Consider the following 20,669-nt stretch of genomic DNA (forward strand, 5'->3'; position numbering starts at 1 on the left):
TTACTACAGAATCATTGTTCACTCCTGTGAGTGCATTTGTGCATGGAAACAAATATGCATACTTCCCCCTAAATGAAAGGAAAGGAAAATGTAAAACTTTATAGATTATTGTTCATGAAGACGTGGTAAATTATGTATATTTTTTAATATAAGTTAATTGGCTCTTGTTGTTCTGTTCTGTCCTATAACAAGTCCAGAGAAACAGCATTTGAATTATCCTCTAGAGGTGTGAGTTTTTCCTTAGCTTAAACTTCACATGGCTAGAAAAGTAAATAAATAAAATCTGTGGTCATGTGTGGCCTTTTTTTTATGTCAGCTTCTGCAAGAGTCGAAAAAGCCATCTCCTGGGTCAGATGCATAACCCTTTTAAGCTTGCTGTTAGCTAGCCTGGAGCATAAGCTGGTTCCACTAGCGAGCTGGAATTGTTCCTTGTGTCATGACATTCTTCTCTAACCTGCCTGGAATTTGCACTAAATAGATATCAGTGCTCTCAGAGGCTCCTGTCAAGAGAAGACATTTGTTGATAACCTGATAACAGATTTTCTCCCTAGCACTGATTGAAAGATAGAGATGATTGTTCAAGATGAATTCAAGCATTTGCCAAAGCAAATGAACTCAACACTGTCCACAAGGTGATTGTATAGGCAGACACGGCAGCCGTTATAATGCTATGTAAAAATTATGAGTGGTCTAGGCTGGCTGAACTTATTTTGTTGCAGAGAGTCCTGGGCAGCTCCTAGAAGTCACTGTTGCTTTGGATCTTAGGGCAAATGTCTGAAATGCTCACAAGAGTAGTTCTTTAACAGTGTATGGGAAGTGCTGTCAAAGTCACTAAATATTTTGCTGTCCTGAGCAACTACCTTGCTTGTGCCTGCAGCAGATCTTGGTACCAGAAACATTTCCTGGGTGAAGTGGTGCTGTCCTATGAGAGGTGTGTGTTGGGCGGTGAAAGTAGTAACGCAAAGCACAAAAAGTGCAGTGTTAATAAGCGATGAACAGGTCTTATGCCTAGTAATCCTATCTTTCTTTACTTCTTGCCCTACTCTTGCTTCATCCCCAGAGGGGTGCATGTTCACCACCTGCAAGGTGCATGTTTGTTCACCACTGCAGCCACTGCCAGGGCAGACCCTGAGCTTTGGCTGGTCAGCCCTGCAGCGGAGCGTGCTCGGGCATAGTTCCTCTGTGCTTCCTGACTGTTTTCTTTTCTGTATCAAAACTGCTGTGTAAAAAATGATTGAATACTTTGTCCTGGCACAGGAGAAATGGAAAGAGCAGGAAGCTGGGGGAAGAATAAGGCATAAAATAAGGGAAACACACACAAAAACCTAGACAGACAAGGAAAAAGCCCTGCAGTGCTATAGGCTAGCTTCTGAAACTTGTACCTGCAATTGCAGTTACTCAGATAAGTAGCTCCCATGACAACAAGTGCAATGCAAAGGCTGTTGCGTTCCAACTTTAATGCATTTAAATCTCCATTATTGGGAGATTAAATCCCAATGCCCCTTAGGAGAACACAGCAGCGAGATGGAGAAGACATTTTAATTACAAACTAACATGAACTAGCACATTCTTAAAAGCAGCTACCAGGAGAATTTGCCTCTTTTTACTTTCAGTTCCATATCCTTGCTATCGTATCTCCTATGACTAAAATAAATAGCGGCAATGGTCTCTCTTTATTCCTGCATGTTGGCTAAAAGTGAGAATAGACATTTGTTTCCTCTTTAGTTATAAAAAGGATGATTAAAAGAAAAAAACTCCGTCTTGAAAGTCTAAGTTTTGTCAATGAGGATGTAGGAAGTAGTTCTCCCTACAGAATTTGGCAACAGATAACACCATTCTTAGAAAAAGAAATCGATTTAAAATACTTATAATTAATAACATTGTATTCAGTTCCTTACTTCATCACCTAATCAGTTTTTTCAAAGTTACCTTTTACTAATTTATCTCCTTTTTCATAAACACACATATTCTGAAAGGATGTCTCAGTTCTATAAAACAGAACATACTCCAACCTACGTTTCCATGCTTCATAAATGTCCTGAGATATGTTAGATTACATTAACATCCAACAAGGATACTATATAAAAACTAGAGTGGTAATAGCCTTTCTAGCTACTTGGCATGAATAAGAAATGTAAAGGTGTTTTAGACAGACCAAAAAAACCTTATGTTTACAGAAATGGATATTGCTGGAGAAGGAAATGGTGCATCTGAGCCTGTGTTTGTGAGAGATGGAGGATATTTTTTCCTTTTATGATTTAAGTAAAATGGTTTCAAAGATATGACTAGCATCAACCAAATAAACGGTCTGAGAATTTATTCCCTCAGATGGAATTTCCATTATGCAGTATTTTCACCTGTTCCTAGCCTGGAGCAATGTATGCTGTGTTATTTATTCCTCCCTTGGTCATAAGGAGGGTGTCCCCACCTGGAATGATTTACTCTCACAAAAAAAAAAAAAAAAAAAAGATGAACTCAGTCAAGAGAGGCCTTTAACATGCTGGAATAAAGTTGCCACAGAAGGTGTGGAGAGAGAAAATGTGCACAGAGAATCTGAAGGAATGAAGAAGTAAGTGAAATGCACTGTTATGCTTCAGTTTGCTGCCATACTACCAGGAACTGGGGATAAGCTATGGTGAACACTATATGAGTGAAGAGCAGCAATAAATGAAGGAAATATCAGCCCTGTTCCACAGGTTTGACACAGAGGCAATAAGCAATTTTGGTAATACAGGAAATTTCAGGCAGAGTTGAGAAATGAACCAGTGCTTTATATCCTTGTCTTCACTGCAGGGTCACCTCTCCTTCCTTATCTGTGTTCCTCACAACAGCCCTTATGCAAGGGGAAGACACAAAGCAATATCAATTAAACACATTTGAAAGCATTTCTTACAAATTAACAAGTTAAGGGATATAATGATGATCCAATCTGTTTCAATTTCTCCCGGGAAGGAACAGAGAAGGGAAGGAGGGAGGGAGGGAAGAAATACAGCTGGGTGTTCATGTTTTGGGGCTGAGCCATGGGGATGGGCCCTAGGAGCAGAGCGAGGTGGATGACTCTCCCGTTGAACAACGGTGCAAGACCAATGGAAATCAGAGCTCTGCCTCATGGGAGAAGACAGAGCTGCAGCAGCTCCAAGAGCTCTGTGTATCATGCTGTTGCTCCCCTGAAAGGAAAGACCTTCAAAATTACATCTCTCTCTCCAGTTCCCGGCCTTTTTTCTATTAGCATCACAGAGCCCAAAGGGGTGTGCTCAAGCCCTGCACCACCTCCCAGGGACGTATTTATACAGAACTGAGACACTGAGCACAGAGGAGAGGCGTCCAGTAGCTAAGAACGGCCTTTTCACATTTTGTTGTAATTTCTTTTTCAGTCAGGCTTCCTTGGTTTCCTGTCAGGCAAAGGCGACTGAGTAGCTAGGGTTTGGCCGAGGCTGACCTAATCACAGCTGCAGCTGCCTGCCCCTCAGCCAGGCTCTCCCTCCTTCCCTTTGTGCCGACACCCGTTTTGTGTGGCCACACAGCGAGCTAAGCCAGGGATCTGTCTGATCATGAATGAAGGGAAAAAAACGAACCAAAAAAAGAATGGTAGACTTTAGCTGTCTCATTGCCCATCCCAGCTGCTACGCCAGCAGCACTCCTGCATGTGAGAAACTCCCAGTGCAAGTGTGGTCCAACTACTCTTAGGACATATGGTGATGATTCCAGTTCTCAGATGACATAAGGATGGACATCGGCCCTGGTTAGGAAAAGCAGAAGCCCTTCCTGATGCCTACACATCCTTGATCTAACCACCAAGCTCATGGGCTCCTTCCTGTGGACAGCAATCTCAACTGGTGTAGTCACTGCTCCTGCTACAGGTAAGGGTCAGCTGCAGGACCACTAGCTGTCAAACCCTCCTTTCCCTTCAACACTTACATCCCCCTGAACTTTTAACAGAGTAAATTCAACTGGCACAAAGAATATCTAAAATCTCTTCCAAGACTGGATGGTGAGAAAGGAATCAAAGGTCCAATTTGAACAACAGACCTAGCAGGGAGAAATATGAATTTTGTTTCATTATCATGAATGACAGCTCAGATTCTTCAGTCCAGGTATTAACTGTTGTTATTGACTAGTTCGATGAAATGTCTATTCAGAGAGTATCTTGTGCTTTATCTAAATATCTACAATACTATGTAGATTTAGGAGATCTCTTTGAAATGACCTTGCCCTTTTAGCTGGGAGAATGACAATGCCCTACTACATTTTCATCTCATGATGTCTTCCAGTTCAAACCGTCTGCCTTTTCTGAAGATATGCATTAATAAAACACAATGCATTGGATCTGTTGAAAGGGACACTACATGAAATTCTGTGCAGGTGGCCAAATTGAAAAAATACATGAGCATTCTGACTTTAAAATTCATGGCCATATGATCTGCAGATTAAGTAAAATAATGAAGGTTTCTTGTTATTGTTGACTGAACTATCTTGTGCTATATTAACCTATGGGAACTGTCCCACTGAGATCATGGAGCTGTTAGTTGAGGTGAAGAAAAACAGAAGAAATGATGGGGATCCTGGAATTATTCACTTAAGCCATCTGTGAGTAGTTTCAACTAACAAATAAATTAAAGTATTTGATGGTGGTTCTAGAAACTGTTATTTAACTGATAAAAACTAATTATCTATGTATGAACTGCCCACCCACATATAGTAGCACACATGCAAAACAACAAGCTATTCCTCAAACTCACTAAGTATCAATATTGCAACTCAAAACTGAGGAGGAATAAGAATTACATTGACCATTTCTTCTCCTTCAGATTAGAAAGAAACATAATTGTCTTCCTCTTTCCTTCAAATTCTCATGTGAGTTGAAATAAATTGCTAGGAGAATACATAAATCCCAGTTTTCTGCTTCCTCAGCTCTGGGATTTCATTTGTTCTTCAAAAACACAGAAACCCCAGCTGCCTTTCCAGCTGTTCATTGAGCTCCAAATGTCAGTGCACCTGCTGCTGGTTTTCTTAATGACATGAATATGCGCTGGATGGAGAAATCATATAAATCAGCCTAGCCTAATAAACAATAAAGCAGGGGCATACTGGGTTCTTTTTTGTGAGGAAATTAGTTGTTTCTGGAGACAACCCCTTTTCAAAACATTGTATGTTTTCTAGTAGTGATGACGAAGATACAAAGTCTGAAAAAGTAACTCAGAGATGAAGATGGATTCGGGTATGTCTCTGAACTGGACTGGTATGGCTGTTTTGCCAGCTGAGCCGAACATGAAGGGTGAAAAGCCGTGCTGTATCCCTGGGGAAGAGGCAGGGGAACCACGTGTCTCTCCTGGAGTGGTGAGTGAGGGTGAGCGTGAGGGGGCATTTGTTCTGACAAGTTCACACCTGCATCAATGTCTGAGCCCTGTTATGTTAATTTCTGCACCTGCGTGAAAATAATACTAAAAAAAATAATGGAACTCAAATATAATCATCCACAAAAAAACTTATCAGTGGATTTCAATGTGTGCAGATGCAATGGTGGGCCAATACAACATTTGTGTCATTGCCAGAAACATAACAAGAAAATATGAAGAATGAATGAAGTGGATCATTTTTATAGCTGCCTTCCCCACTCCACAAACACACCTATGGGATTTTCATTTTACAAAGCTGCTCTTTTTCCACTGTTCCTTGCTATTTCACGTTCTCCTAAAATATCCAACTATTCCTAGCTCTTTCAGGTTTCACAATCTGCTGAAATAAAGCTGAGACTGACATACAACTGGACTCACCATTAAATACAGAAATCCCTTCCAGAACCTTGAGTATTGCAAATTGCTAAAGGCAGCTTGACACTGTGGACAAGGTCCTCAGATGACCTGAGCTGGCACCAGTAGCCCCGTGATGCTGCTCCATGGGCAGCCGGGTCACAGAGACCCCGGTGCTGTGACAGGCATGCTTGGGATTGGAGGGAAGAGAAGGAGGTTAGATTCAGGCTTACAGAAATCCTACAGCCAGCAAAATAACCGAAATATCTTGTTTTCTGAGGAGTGTGACCCGAAAGGCACAAAATGCCAACCGTTGCTCCTGAAATTGATGGAAACTCAAAACTCAACATCTTTCTCGGCTGAAGTTCCTGCCCCTATGGATACCACCTCTCAATAGCTCCCAGCCCTTGAGGACCCTGCCAATTTGCCCTGTGTATTTGGTTCAGTGCTATTCTTCCTTACCATACATTCTCTTCTCTTAGAATCTTTTGAGCTGAACTTGTAAAATAAATTTTGGCTTACAGAAAAATAGTCTAAGTAAATGTTTAAGGAAAAAATGTCAGTGACCTCATGCTCTAAATTTAGGAATAATAAATTTGGAGAATGGGAGGAAGACTTGATTTTCAGTGAAAACATCTATCATATTGCTGACTGAAACCAGCTGGGAGTTTGTTCTTTGATTTAACTCCTCTGTGTGTGGGGGGACTGGTAAAGACGAGATTATTATTGTAGAGAAACACTTTAGATAAGCTTCTGTGATACTCCTATTGTAAATTTCAATCTGTCTTTTCCTGGATTTGGGCTTTCTTCTTACTAATTCAAACACTCTGAAGCTTGCATAAGGAAATGTGCTCACTTAAAGTTTTTGCCAGTATGTATACACTCCGTGGGTTGTCGTTATAGGCTGCTAATGAAAAATGGTTTGGCTGATCTGACATCTGTTGTCTTGTTCCTAGAGTAGCATTCCATGCTAAAACTAGCCTTCTTCATGTGATAATTCTGCATGACAGTTCTTCCTCAGCTTGTTAGTGATGATGATCTCTCAAGTAAGCTTATAGAGATCATCTGGTTATGAACATGCAATTGATATTCATCTTACATCATCTTTATATGACATCTTTTTATTATATTAGGGGAATTTTATTACTGATCTTCAGCCTATAGGTAAGAAGTAATCATTGTCTGAGATGCTGGAGCACACTAATACAGCAAACTAATCATTTATAAGGGTAGATTGACATTTAGCATGGTCACAGAATAAGGCAGGGACTACTTATTCCCCTATTTATTCTTCTAAATGCTAGCCTTTAAGTTCTGTTTTGCCCTCTGAGTAGTGTACAGGTATTACAGATGAAGCAGAATACAATTTTGTCATGGCTGAGCTCCTCAGACACACCAAATTAGTAGCTGTTACCCATTGCAATGGGTTACAGAGAGAGGCTGGCGTGAGTGCTCCAGTTTGTTGTGAAAGGGACACTCAGAAGATGGTTTCTAACTTTGTTTACATAATGCATGAACTACTTTTTCAACAAAAGCACCCGTAAGGAAATGGACTGTGTTTTAAAAACAGATATGTAAACAACAATATGTTCAACTAGTTGCTTCCAGCTGAATTGCAGTAAGGACTAGCACTCTTTTCCACCTCAGCTGGCAGATATTCAGGGGGTGCTGAGGTCCAGCAGCGTTCATGTACAGAGGCATCAAGGGAGATCCATTTGTTTCTTTGACAGTTTGCGTCTTGATGGGCAGCATGAATTCAGCCACGAGTGAAAAGCTCATCATAGATGAGTCTGAAAAGCCAGCTGGACACGATACACATTTCCGTCTTTGATCATGTAAATAGAAAAGAGGGAGAGGTATAGAGTATTTAGGGCATGTGATGAGTTGATTACATTTACCTCACCGACAGATTTGTGCGAGTAGAAACTGAGCTCTTTTCCTTGATGGTGATATTTTGCTGAAGAATCCCCATCTGTTCCTTTGGAGGTTATATGTGCACATGCTGTTCAACTTTGGAGCTCACCTCAGCTGGACCACGCTGGCTGTGAGCAGCATGCACAGAGATTAGGGCTGACATAACCGGATGCGTGCTGGATTGATGCTCTGTGGCACATGCAGTTAGTCATTCAGGGTTTGAAGGGCATCCAGAAATTCCCAGCAAATGTCCAACAGCCTGCTCCCTAAATACAATTTCTGGCTAGAAAATGAGTGTCTTTCCAGGGAAATAAAATTTCTCATGGTATCCCTAACGTTTAACTATTTACCAGGCAGACCCTTTAAAGATAGACTTCTTCATCAGCTGGAGCCCATAGCATTTCCCTGTTGTGAACATGAGAAATACAGCACCGTGGTAAGACAAGCCCCCAGTCTGTGTGACTGCCTCATCTTTCTCAGTCCCATTGCTAAACGTCTCAATCCCCCTCTCACCTCTCTGCTTTCCTGGAGGTTTCCCTCCATCCAGAGAGTCCAGAATTACCCAGACCTCAGCCAAGTGGCTGCTGGCTTCCCTCTGTGCAGCAGGGCTTGTTTTAGGGAGAGATGGGGCGCAGTGAGAAACAGAGACCTGCTCCAGAAAGGCAGGAAGGTTAGATAGCATAGCCAGAAACCCCAAGCCGGGGCCAGAAAGTAGGTTTTGACTTTTCTTGATGGTTGACAGAGGACACCTGTAATCTGTAGTCCATTCGTCAAAACTGGGATCCTCTGATCTGAGCTCAGGCACCGTGCTGCCTGTTCGTTTCACCCTGGCTTCTCCCAGGCATCCTGCATGGAAGCAGGGCCACATCATCCTCCTCCTTCTGCTGGAGAGCCCAACACGGCAGTCACATACTGTCCTTTGTCACTGGAGCCTGGCTGGGCCCGACTGTATCATCTGATTCCTGTGATGGGACACCTCAGCGTGGAAAAATCTTTTGGTACTTTTCTATCCTTGTCTATTTATGAGGACCCAACTGAACTTTAGATTTGCTAAATACAAGTCAAGGTAGGTCCACCTCTTTGAGCTCTGTTTATTGAAAACCCAGGTGGTAGAAGGCAACAAAACAAGAAGTATGTATGTTTTTACCATTAGACTTATTACCTTCCAAAACTTTCTGCCAAATGGGCATGGCAATCCAGAAAACCAGAAGTTACTGTGACTATGACAAATCAGTGGTTTCACTTAACACATGCTGTACTATATTAGGATGTCTACAAGTAGTGTTTAACTGGAAATTGAGTTTGTTCAGTGCCAAGCCATAAACGATTGCAGTAAATAAAAATGAGGCATGCCTCAAATGTCTTTTATTTTAGGAGGGGGCTTAAGGCATGAACAGTTCCCTTGGACAAAAAAAAATCTGTGTTTAATAAATAAATTCAATAAACAGTTACTTTGTGTTTCTTCAGAGCCAGGCACAAACAAAAACAATGTCATGGCTGTGAGCATTATGAAAACCAGAGATGATACTAAGAACTTGCAGAACTTGATCCATTCCTCCAGGGACTGATAGGGGGAACAAGGATTTGTGCAGCTGTGGCACTGTCACTATGACTGGTGTTAATGGGAAAGCTTGACTGGTATTAATAGGATATACCGTAGCCCCATAGCCCTATAAAAGAACAAGTTTCTTGCAGCTTCCATGAAATAAAAAAAGACTATTGGGCAGTGGAAAGAATCTTTTTTCATACCTACATAGTTTAGAAAGCTCAAAGGGAGACGAAAAAAAAAAAAAAAAAAAAAGATATGGAGAGACGTCCACATATGGCTGATTCAGTAGCAGTAACTATTTTTCATACTGTGACCAGTGGTGAATTGACCAGGCAAGTGTATCTCATAATCTTGCTGTGCTGAGAGGCTGGTGGGGACACTAGTCCTGCTTACATGAGAAAAAGGCAGTGCCAGCTCCAGAGAAATGCAACCATCCCAGGAGCCTGAGCAGCAGACGGAGAAGATGAAGACCAGCTGTGACAGATGGACATCTTCTGAAGGGCAGGTTCAAATGGGGTTGCATACCATGCTGACAAGGGGGTGAGGGCTACCCTAATCTTAAACGTGTGTCTGCTTTAATATTTCCCATCCACATTTATCAAATTTTCTCTCTCTCCACACTTTTCCTTTATCTTCCTCTTTTCCTCTCATTCATGCTAGTTTTTTTCCATTTGTCATTTTTACCTCCAGTTTTTTTCTCTAAGGTCCCCTGATTTTTGCCTTTGCCTCATTCTCCGTGGCTCAAATAAGCCCTCTCAGAGTGGGAAGTCTGTATTTTTTCCAAGACAGAGAAGAGATTAGAAGCATCAGCTCTGTTTGGGGCATACCACCATGAGCCAAATAGATGGAGAGAATGAAATCCTAGTCTTCTGGCTCACAGCAGATATCCACATCGAGTCCAGTGCAGTTTACTTTCTTCAGAATTAGGAAAACCTAACCAAGGTTTTCTGCTCCCCCAGCACCATGCAAGAGGGTGTGGGGAGGTCATGCAGGCATCACAGAAGACCTTGTGCATTTGGATCTCCAACATGAGAAATGGGGCAGCATCGCCCTTCCACTGCCCCATTTCCTCTCAAATAACCTCTGAGCTTTGAACAATTTATTTTTCCCTTTCTCAGCAACTTTTTTTTTTAGCTACCACCTGGCTCCTCCTGAGCAGAGAGAGGCTCATTGAGCTTGGAGCCTAGTTCCTGGCTGGTGACCTGTTTCCCTGTGGCCAGGGAGGAATTTCCAGAGGATGAGTGGAATGCATGCTGATCTCAAGGGAACTGGGAGGGTGCCAAACCTAACTGGCAAACTGGGCCAGGAAAGGCCCCACATACACTTTCACCAGAAGAAAGGAATGTTTGTGGAAACTGGGAATAGTGGAGCTTATTTAACTCCGCTTTTCTCCTCCTCACTTTCTTAGTCTCGAGCCCAGTTCTGAGCTCGCCGCGACACAAGCACCGTGATAGGGAGGCAAGAGGAGCCAGGTTGTTGCTGCAGCCTGGAGCATCTGAGCGGGCATAAAAAGAGTTGCCAGCTAAGCCTTAGCCATTGAGTAGGCAAGGGAGCCCCGTGACTTGTGGTGGACACTTGGACTAGTTTGATACATCTGTATTATCGAGCACGCTGTGGGGGATATATCATCAAGCTGCCATAGCAATAGCGAAATAAAACAGGATTCCAGGGTAATGAGAGACACAGGGACAATAGAAGCATACAGGATCCCTTCCTCTGCTTCCTTTCCTTCCAGAGTGAGAGAAAGCCTCATAAACGACAGTCCTCTTGGGGAATTTTGTTTACGTGTCTCCCCACAAGTGTTATTTGTAGCTTATCCTCAATTTGCCCTTTTTTTTTTTTTTAATGATATTTTCATACATTTCCTCCTCTGCTTCCCACCACCAGCTAACCATGTAGTGACCTGCATGAGCTTTACCCATGCCAGTGCCATTTTGCTGAAAAACACTTTAACCAACAAATACGCTTCCCAGTGTTTGGGCTGGAAGCTTTTAACAATCAGGGTTACTACAGGAAACCAAATTCCAGATAATGATTGAGACTGTGGCCTCACTCTTGAGAGTAGCAAAGCTCCCGTTGACTTCAGTGGTGCTGGTTTGCACATTTCAGTGCTTTTAAAGTTAAAGCAAGGAGCAGACTGGTTTGCCCACTTCACACCAGGACACCTGTTTTGCTAGCTTCTCTGCGCCTTGGATGGACTCCGCTGCCTTCAAGCAGAGCCACGGGGGTGCAGAGGGAGAGCGCATGGTTTTGCAGAGCCCCCGTTCAAGGTGGGTGCACGCTGTGCACGTAGGCAAGCATCAGTGGTCACCTCCAGCACCCTAAGCCTGCCCTTTGGGTCCTACCCCGCCTTGAACCTGAGCACAGGCACTGTGTGCAAAGTTAATTGCTCCACCACTCTGGGCTTTACCTCAGCAATTTACATCCTGCCTGTCACTATTTGAGCAATCAGAGAACCTGCAGCCTGATGATGTTCATTAAGACCTGCCGACTTTCCTTCCAATTACTTTATACTATTCAGTGCTTCTGACAGGACTTCTTTCTGCCCAAGACATCATTATGCTCCTGCTGAATCTGGCATGATCTACCCCAAGAAGACAAGAAAAGCACTTTATGCTTCAGAAACAGAATAAAAAAAAAAAAAAAAAAAAAATCGCCACTATTAACAACATACAGGACTACACACACACACAGAGTCATCTTGAAGAGATCTGGGGCAAATGATTTAATTATTCCATGCCTCACAATGAAAAGGGATGCTAATGTTTCCTCTCCATAATTACACTGAAAGTTCTTTGGAGAATGAAAGACTTTTTTTTAACTCTGTGTGTTTGCATAATGCCAGGTACCATTGGGGTCTCTGGGCCCAGCAGTCAAGTATAAGATCATCAGGAGGGGACTCATAGCGTGCTCTGCAGCCTTTGTATATGTACATGGGTTCTTTAATTCGTAACAGAGGTGCTCTGTCTATGGAAGGGAACATTGGCTTAACAGCATGCATTAAGAGCAGTGAGGTTGGTGATTAAAGCTAAGGTGAAGGGACCTATTTTCACGTGGAAGTGTAAGGAGGGATTTGAATGGCAGGAGGTGCTTCTGAGCTGGACTTCGGTTGGGACATGAGGACCCTTGTGTAGAGTGATCCGGATCCCATGACAGTTCTATACCTGGGACTGAGGCAAACAGATGGGACACTACAGCATGCAGAAATCCTAAAAAAACAACCAAAGTGGCAGCAGATGTCTTACTGACTTGCCAGTCCTCAGTATTGGGGTGGAACCAGGATCGCTGAGAATAGTCTACTGGTTCCGCTTTCCCTTCATAGTTCTCACATAGTCTAGCACATACCAAAGAGAAAACAACTTTACCTCTTGTTCTTACCCAGATTTCCTCAAATCTGTCTAGCTCCTTTCTCTTAACTTTTGATTCTGTCAACCAGTTTATGTCTGTATGAGCTGTAATCTTTAGCCAGTTTTTGGCTGCTTCCTGTGGTGAAAAGAGCCTCAGAATCACTTAGATCCTCCCTTGTTAACAGCATGACTACTTTTATAGAGTACAATATTCATCTGTGATCTAAACTAAAATGTGGAAGCTTCTATAATCTATCCTCCCTCTGATCTCATCACAGTTTAACATCATTGCCCTAGAAGGGATTATAAACTTTGATTTTTTTTTTTTAAAGCATCCTTTGTACACCTTTCAGTTTCAGGTATCCACTGTGAATTCTGATTCAGGGATCATCCTCCATGCAGGTTAAATTAATTAAGTCTGCCCCTAAAGGAACATTTGGGGAATCGGGACACACTAGAAAGGATTTTGATTACAGTCGCAGCCCTACACTGTTGGCTATTTGTCCTACGCAGGTTAAATCCATCCGAGACTATTATATTCTAGCTACCTTTCACAACACCAAGCAGCTTTCCCAGGTACTAATAACTAATCCCTTCCCAGACATTTCTTCAGTCCTCTCCTTGCTCTTCCTGCAATAGTTTTGTTTAATAGTTTCAGACTGCCACCACAGCTGATGCCCAAGGGATCTGCTACAAGGAATGGGAGGGTGTGCTGGGGTTTTTGGTAGCGGGGGAAGGGGCTACAACAGTGGCCCCCCTGTGAGAAGCTTATCAAAAGCACCCCTGGCTCCAAGTCAGACCCACCTCTGCACCAAGACTGAGCCAATTAGCGATGGCAGCTGTGTCTCTGTGATAACATATTTGAGAAGGGGAAAGTGGGAAGGGACTCGTGAGAAAGACACTTATGAACACTGAGGTCGGTGGAAGGAAGAGGAAGGGAAGGAGGTGCCCTGAAGAAGAGACCCCCTGTATCCCATGGTGAGACAGCAGGGCTGCATCCCTCTGCCCCCCACAGAGATCTGCAGTGGAGCTGACGCCGACCTGAAGCGGGTGGAGGAGCCCACACCGGGACAGGCAGCTGCACTTAGAGGAAGCTGGGACTCTGAGGAAAGAAGAAGAGCCCACTGCTGTAGTTTGGCGCTGGGAGGGCTGCAACATGCGGGGGGGGACCCACATTGGAGCAGCTGGGGAAGGGCTGTGGCCTGTGGGAAGGACTCACGCTGGAGAAAGTTTGTGGAGGACTGTCTCCCGTGAGAGGGGGACCACGATGGAGCAGGGGAAGAGTGCAAAGAGTTCTTTTCCACCCTAAGCGGGAAGAAGCTGCAACACTGACTGAGGTCCCAATTCCCTGTCCCCTGTGCCACTGGGGGGAAGGAGGTAGAAAAACTGGGAGCAAAGCTGAGCCTGGGAAGAAGGGAAGGGTGTGGGGAAGGTGTTTTTAAGATGCAGCAATGCTTTTCATCATCTTACTCTGTCTGTTAATCAGTAGTGTTGCTAATGCCTGAATTAAAGTGATGTCACATCATCCAGTTGCAAAGCTAATTCCTCTAAATTTCAGTCCCACACTGTCCTTCAGGCAGTGCCTCCCTCTCTTTACAGATACAGTTGCGATACTTGGTGCAGTAATAATTTGCATCAGGCAAATAAACCCCCAGACCAGGAGACTCCAACCTACAAAGATGAATTCCCAGGAACTGGTACAGACTTAAGGAACAAACTCGGGGTAGGTGGGATAAACCTCTGCAGCAGATTGATCAAGCCATTTGCAGCTCCAGTGAGGTCACTGGAATGGGTGCAACAAGCAGGGAAGTTGGGGCAGTTGAAGCAATTTTCCAAGTGGGAGCCAGAGAAAAGGAAAATATTGCATTTCCTCCATGAGAAGAAACATTCTTTACACAGCCAGGTTTAGACAGATTTGTTTCATAACATTTCATATCTTTCATTGTTTTGTGGGCACTACATACTTTAAGAATTGGACAACAATGGCTTTATGGGAATTAAAGGAAGTTAAATAGATGTTGCATTTTAAAAAGTTCTTGTAGCCAGTCCAGCTGGTGTGATTTCTTTCTATCCTTGGACCAGGCCTTTGGAAACCTCAGAAAGTCCTAAATAAGCCAAGACCAAAACCTGGTATACTCACGACCTGCTGGGCATGTAAGCGTATATGTGTTTGACCATTTTTGCTGTAATTGCATGCTGTGTTCAGGCCACATTCCCTTTGCTTGTTCTGTCCAAGCCAAAAATGTCAAACAAGTGCTACCGTCAGCAGGTGGAATCCCAGAAGTTGCTTAGAATGGGAATGCCTGTCTGTAAAGATGCAATATGGGATGGAGGGGAAGAGAGGAAAATAAGGTCAAAAGGTTTGGGGGTGCAGTGCATGCCCAAATCGTCAAGGCAGTCATGTTTTGCCCACATGGCAAGATCACCAGCAATCTGGTACGTAGCAAATGAACACAGAGCACAGAATATATTGAACACTGCTTCCTTATAGAAGGACTGGCTGGCTTTCTAGCAACAACCAGTTTCTCTTTCTCTTCTACATAGCCCTCCCTCTCCTGGCACTGGAGAGCTGCCAGCCTGCTGTAGCTAAACCCACAAGCAGAAGCAGCCTGCAAAAGCTGCTCATGTAGCAGCTGTTTCATCAAACTCACAAACTCAGTTGCCACAACACTAGAGCAAATACTAAAAGTTTACACTGTAGTGGGGAAATGAAGAAGCATGGGCCTTCTGTTCTTCCAAGTAATTCCTTCTGCAGAAAGCATCTAAGGACAACAAACCGCTCCCCTGGTGTTATGGAACAACCACTTCACTTTCACCAAGAACTAGAGACTGGCTACAGCATAATGCACGTGGACCAGATAGTCCCGGATATGACTGTAACGCTGCTTTTTGGGGTCTGGAAGGCACAGTGCAGCTATTCCCTAAAAACATGAAACCCCAGTGATGCTAATATAGCGAATACATCCTTTTTTTCACTGGTAGGTGAAAAGAATTTTACCTTCTTATTTTGTGTCTTTCACCATCTCCTTTTCCAGCCTCCAGTGAGAGGTGAGCTTACCGTTGCAGCTGCTGCCCCACTATCCAAGAAATCCTCGTGCACCTTCACTCCCCAGGTAATCACATAGCAAGCATGCTGCTGTTTGTGTGCCATTTATTTGAATCAGGAAGCCCTTGCATCAAATCAACTACAGCCAGCTGGGATGAAATGTGCTAATAAGGATTGCCGTAGGTTTTTTCCCTGGGGAACAAGCAATCCTGATTATGTAGAGCTGAAGTGAACTTCTGTTCCCCAATGTATTGGTACTTGTCAGAGCAGTTTGATGAAAGCAACTGGGTGGCAAGGAGTGACACTGTCTCCAGTTACCACAGCTACATGGGGTTTTTTGTTTATTTTTGTTGCCAAAGTACAGGATTTGTTCCTTGGTTTCTTGAGCAAAAACATCTCTTAAGATCTGGAATTTTTACCTGGGACCTTCAGAAATTAATATGACATCACCTCTGCCCTACCATCACATAGGTCTCAGTAGAGATCTAATATTACCTTGCCTCCCTATATAGGTGCTTCACATAATCTAAGAGGGTAATACCATACAGCTAAGCCTGCAAGAGGGTCAAGGAAACCTGAGGTGATTACAAGTAAATTATTTTGTTGCCACTCAGGGTCTTTTCTTTATTATTCTGGTCAAATCCATCCTAGGGGCCAAGCTTTGCCTGTGACTTGGACCAATGTCCACAGCTGCATCTAAGTAGGCTGAGGAGTGTGTGAGATTGTTAACACAAACAGCTGAAGGAGTTAAAAAAAAAAAAAAAAAAAAAAAAAAAAGGTTCAGTTTTCCTGACACTAATGCTTTTTTTTTTTTTTTTTTTTTTTTTTCCATTCACTGATGCTCATAAAAGCAAAAGGAAAAGGGAGGTGGCAGTCTGGAGATCCCACTCACCGGTCAGCACAAGTATGTTCATCTTTCCTCACATCTGACTTTTGAGCCAAAGCATAAATACTTGGTTACAAGGGCTGGGCATCCAAGGCTGCTCCAGTGCCCCCTAGTGAAAAATCGGTAAAAGCTAGCCCTTGTTTTACCCGATATTGACTGTTCATTTCTATTGCAAATCATTGCTGGTAATTAAAGTAGGACCCTTTGTCCTACTGTTTTGTAAACAATCTGGACTACTAGTCAACATGAAGATGATATACAGATCTGTCTTTCATTTCCACCAGACCAGATACTGATCTGTCTTTGCTTTTTCATCGCAAAACCCAGATCAGGAGTTGAATAAGACTTAAATGACTGTGGTTTAACCCAGACAAGAATCATTTGCCATTTGTGGAGAGAAAGAAGATCTCTGAGTGTGTAGAAGGGTGTGTCGTGCCTCAGTACTCAAATTTCCTCTTAGGTTTCTAAGCAATTAAAAAATTAGGACAGTGGTTTGGCCATCTAGATGCTGCAGATTAAGATGGGATTGGTTGGGCTGACAGATATCATAGGGGAGTGGAGGTTCTCTGGAGTAGCTGCTGTTGAAGGAGTCATGTCTCTAAAACATATTTGGAGCTGAATAGTCCCAGCAGCTGTGAAGAAAAAAATCTGTTTTCCTCCTCAGCAGAGGTCTGTATACAATATTTGTGAGAATGGGATTTCATATCACAACATGGAATGAATCTTCTCTTCCCTCTGAAGTCTCCAGAAACAAGCTCTAGAGCTTACAGCTTGAAAACAGTCTGCTTTCCCAAAAGCCACAACAGAGTTCTGATCTTTTCCTTTAAATATTCATGGTGATTAAAATTGGACTTTAATAGTTGCATGGATTCCGTTTAGGGTTATGTAGTTGTTGTTTAATTAAAATAAGTGTGTTAGCAAAAGTAAAGAACATCCTTAAATTTCATAGTGATTATTCCATGGAAATTAACCCCTTTCTTTTTGCTTTTTTTTTTTCCATTACATAGGTAAGGTGCTGTCATGCTTCCAAAAGTCAGGGTTGGTTTTGTTGCACATATGCAGATCTAGTTCTGATATCCTCACTCATTTATGTGCCATCCCTGGAAAGACAAACTCTTATCTACAGAATTAAAAAACTTGATGATGACAATTGATGTTATTAAATCATACAGTAAGAGAAATAAGTCACCTCCATTATACAGTAAGAGAAAAGTAAGGTGCATGCAGGTATAATGATTCATCCAGTACCATCCAAGAGGCTGATGGAAAAGCTGGAAAAGCTGGAGCAAGAACCTGCCACTCTGTGCCCCAGGCCAATGCCTTGCCAGTGAGTCCCCACTAATAATAAGGAACCATTAATCATTCATACAGCCTTAGCAGAATTGCATAGCTCTTCGTTGCTTCATTCAGCCATTGCCTCCCCTACAAATCAAAACCAAGCCCAAATAGCAGACTAGAAAGGAACCAGACATAATGAGAAAGACATGGGAGATTGAGGTGGGGAGGGGGCCATCTGAATGCTTGATTTTTTAACAGACTCTGGTTCCTTTAAATATCTGTGAATTTCAGCATCAGAACCAGAAATCTTTTGGGAGGTGTTTCCTTTCTCTGCTTCCAGCAGCTACCAAACCCATGCCAAATACCAGAGGAGAGAATAAAACAAAAAAGGAAAGGACATCATCACTCGCTTTTAAGGAAGCGTCTTCTATGCAATCCAATAGTCCCAAACCATTTCATACATTACTGTCACACAGTTAAATATAAATATGCCACAACTATATATTGCCATACTGGCATCTGAAGCCTGGTAACACCACAGGTAGCTTTCTCTATTTGGTATGTGCTAGTCTGTCAGGGTAGGGTTTAGGCATTCCTAGGCACCTTACACAATGCAGGCATTGCTGTGTTTGTTATTACAAGGTATCTGCCTGGTGGAGCAGAAGATTCTGCCACCTGTGACTGCAAAGGCTTTTGCTTTAAGGTTTCATGACCTATAATTTTTGTTAATGTAGGAGAAAAAGGAGAAGGAGAGAGAAATGAAAAAGTGATAAAATAATGTAGTTTTGGTTCTTGGGATATCCTATATATATATATATTTGTATTACAATAGAATACATATATCATTTTACTTTTATGCACTTATGTATGTCTATTTTTCTATTTGTCTATATAGTTATTTAGCTGACCTGTTTAATGGAGAAAAAGAATTCCAGAGTTGGGAGGGACTATTTTATATATATGTATATATACATGTAAAAGAACATAATTTCAGACCAAATCTACAAACTCAGTTTTCTCTTAAATAGTTTTTCATGTTTAAATCTTACCTCTGCTCCATCTGTGGGTCATAGTGGCATGAGCACTGTAATAGAACAGCAGCAGCAGCAAAATCTTCCAAAGCATCCTTCTATTTAAAATACGTATGTCTAGCCTAGCTGTATAGTATCTTTTTAATTTCCTACCTCCTTTCTTTTCAGGAATAAATAAATGGCTTTTCCTTTCCCCCTCCCCCTTTGAAGGAGAACCTGTCTGTTCTTCTGAGTACAGTTGAAGTCAGTGTGCAGCTCCTCTCCCAGACCAAGTCTCCTCGGGATCAGGAAACTTACTTTCACAGACAGACTTTGTTTTTATCCACATCTGGAATGACTCATGGTGCATGTGAGTTTGCTGGCAGCTGTGCGAATAAATATCATTACATTTTTGTAGTTGAGTTTCGTTTGTTATACGGGCCAGTTGGAATTTATTTTTGTCCAATAAACAGTCACAAGTAACTTCATTAAAGGACACTCTGGAATCCTACCTCTGTAGCTACTACTCTGTAACGCAGTGGGCTATACACTAACCCATGTCTAAAGCAAAAGTGTCCTCTGGAATTATGTACAGCTGCCCTTGGACGCTTAAGTCAGGGAGTGAGGCATATGCTCTGCAAGAACATTTTGCTACTGTGATTCATATAATCACTCCTTTATTAAGAACATATAATGCTGCGCTTAGACTTCAGTTCTGCAACACAAGTCCTGGCCTTTTCCTCTGTTTGGCCAGTGCAGCGAACAAGAAGCTCCAAATCCTTAACTAGCTCTCTTCAAGGTACTATGGGAACACTGAGCAGCCCTAAGGACAACCTGCAACAGTCAGGCTGAATGTGGAGAGGTGATGCTGAACAAGATAGACATTTCCTCGTTGACTCCGGCCCCTGAGAAGACGACGCTGGAAGTGTTTGTCCCAGAGTGACCCAGCACGGGGGAAGATGCAGGTATCTACCATCCCTGGCCCAGCTTCAGCAGCAGAATCAGGGGGTGCTTTGTGGGAATAACAGCAGGTTGCTGTGTGTTGGAGCAGACCAATGATAAATAGGAATACAAAGAGTATTTGGCAGAATCAAGGGATAGGGCATACTCCGTTTGGTGCTTAGAAGTGATCTGTCTAATTTTCTTCTTTTGTAGGTGAGTGTAAGCCAGGAACAAATCCACAGACATCCATGAATTTGCACTGGTGTAAAAGTGGCACATAAGAAAGGAGACTCCAGCTCAAACGCTATAAATAGAAGAATTAAGGGAAAGACCAAGAGCTGGAATGTCAGAGGGCACTTTGGCTCAAGATTAATGGGTACTGGCAGGAAGGCATGGAGAAAACCTGTTCAGCTCCTGTCTGCATCATGCCAAAGTCTGGCTTTAGCCTCAGTACCCTCATTCTTTTCTGTCCCAGCTTGAAGTAGCACCAGCTGTAAAGGAAGAAGGAGGGTCAAATAAGGTTGTCTTGCTTAAGGCGACTCCACTTCTTTTCCTACATGTACAGATTTTCCGATGCTCAGACTGCCTCAGGTTACTCCCACATGAACAGTACATGAATGTAAGACAGTATTTTACATGCCAAGGAGATGACAACATGTATAATTCAAGCAGAGGGTGGCTAACAAACTCTCTTGCTATATACTCTTCTTTTTACCATAACATAGTAGAGATGGGTCTGAATGCAATGTTAAAGCTAGGAGTGTGCTCACTCAAATGTATCTGTCTGGAAATTATGGAGCTGGAGTAAACTGGTTTTACATTCCCTAGAGAAGAGGGGAGAGAAAGACATGCCACAAGAGGATGATTATTTCTACTTAGCTCAGATAAGTCACTTAGGACAGGATGAGTTGCTCTCTGGAGCAGGTGAATCCAGTCATCAGCATGGT

General features: G+C 42.7%; 1 protein-coding gene across 1 annotated transcript in view; it reads right to left on the reverse strand.

Moving 5' to 3' along the window:
- FAM180A (family with sequence similarity 180 member A) overlaps positions 1 to 18,976 on the reverse strand; it is a 28,258-nt gene extending 9,282 nt beyond the window's left edge. Inside the window, exon 1 of the mRNA XM_009962742.3 lies at positions 18,820 to 18,976. Coding sequence (XP_009961044.1) covers positions 18,820 to 18,895 — 76 coding nt within the window. The 5' untranslated portion in view covers positions 18,896 to 18,976. The remainder of the gene's footprint in view (positions 1 to 18,819) is intronic.
- Positions 18,977 to 20,669: the final 1,693 nt, after the last annotated feature.

This window comes from Tyto alba, unplaced genomic scaffold (assembly GCF_018691265.1).
Source record: "Tyto alba isolate M040663 unplaced genomic scaffold, T.alba_DEE_v4.0 Super-Scaffold_21, whole genome shotgun sequence".
Lineage (NCBI taxonomy): Eukaryota > Metazoa > Chordata > Aves > Strigiformes > Tytonidae > Tyto > Tyto alba.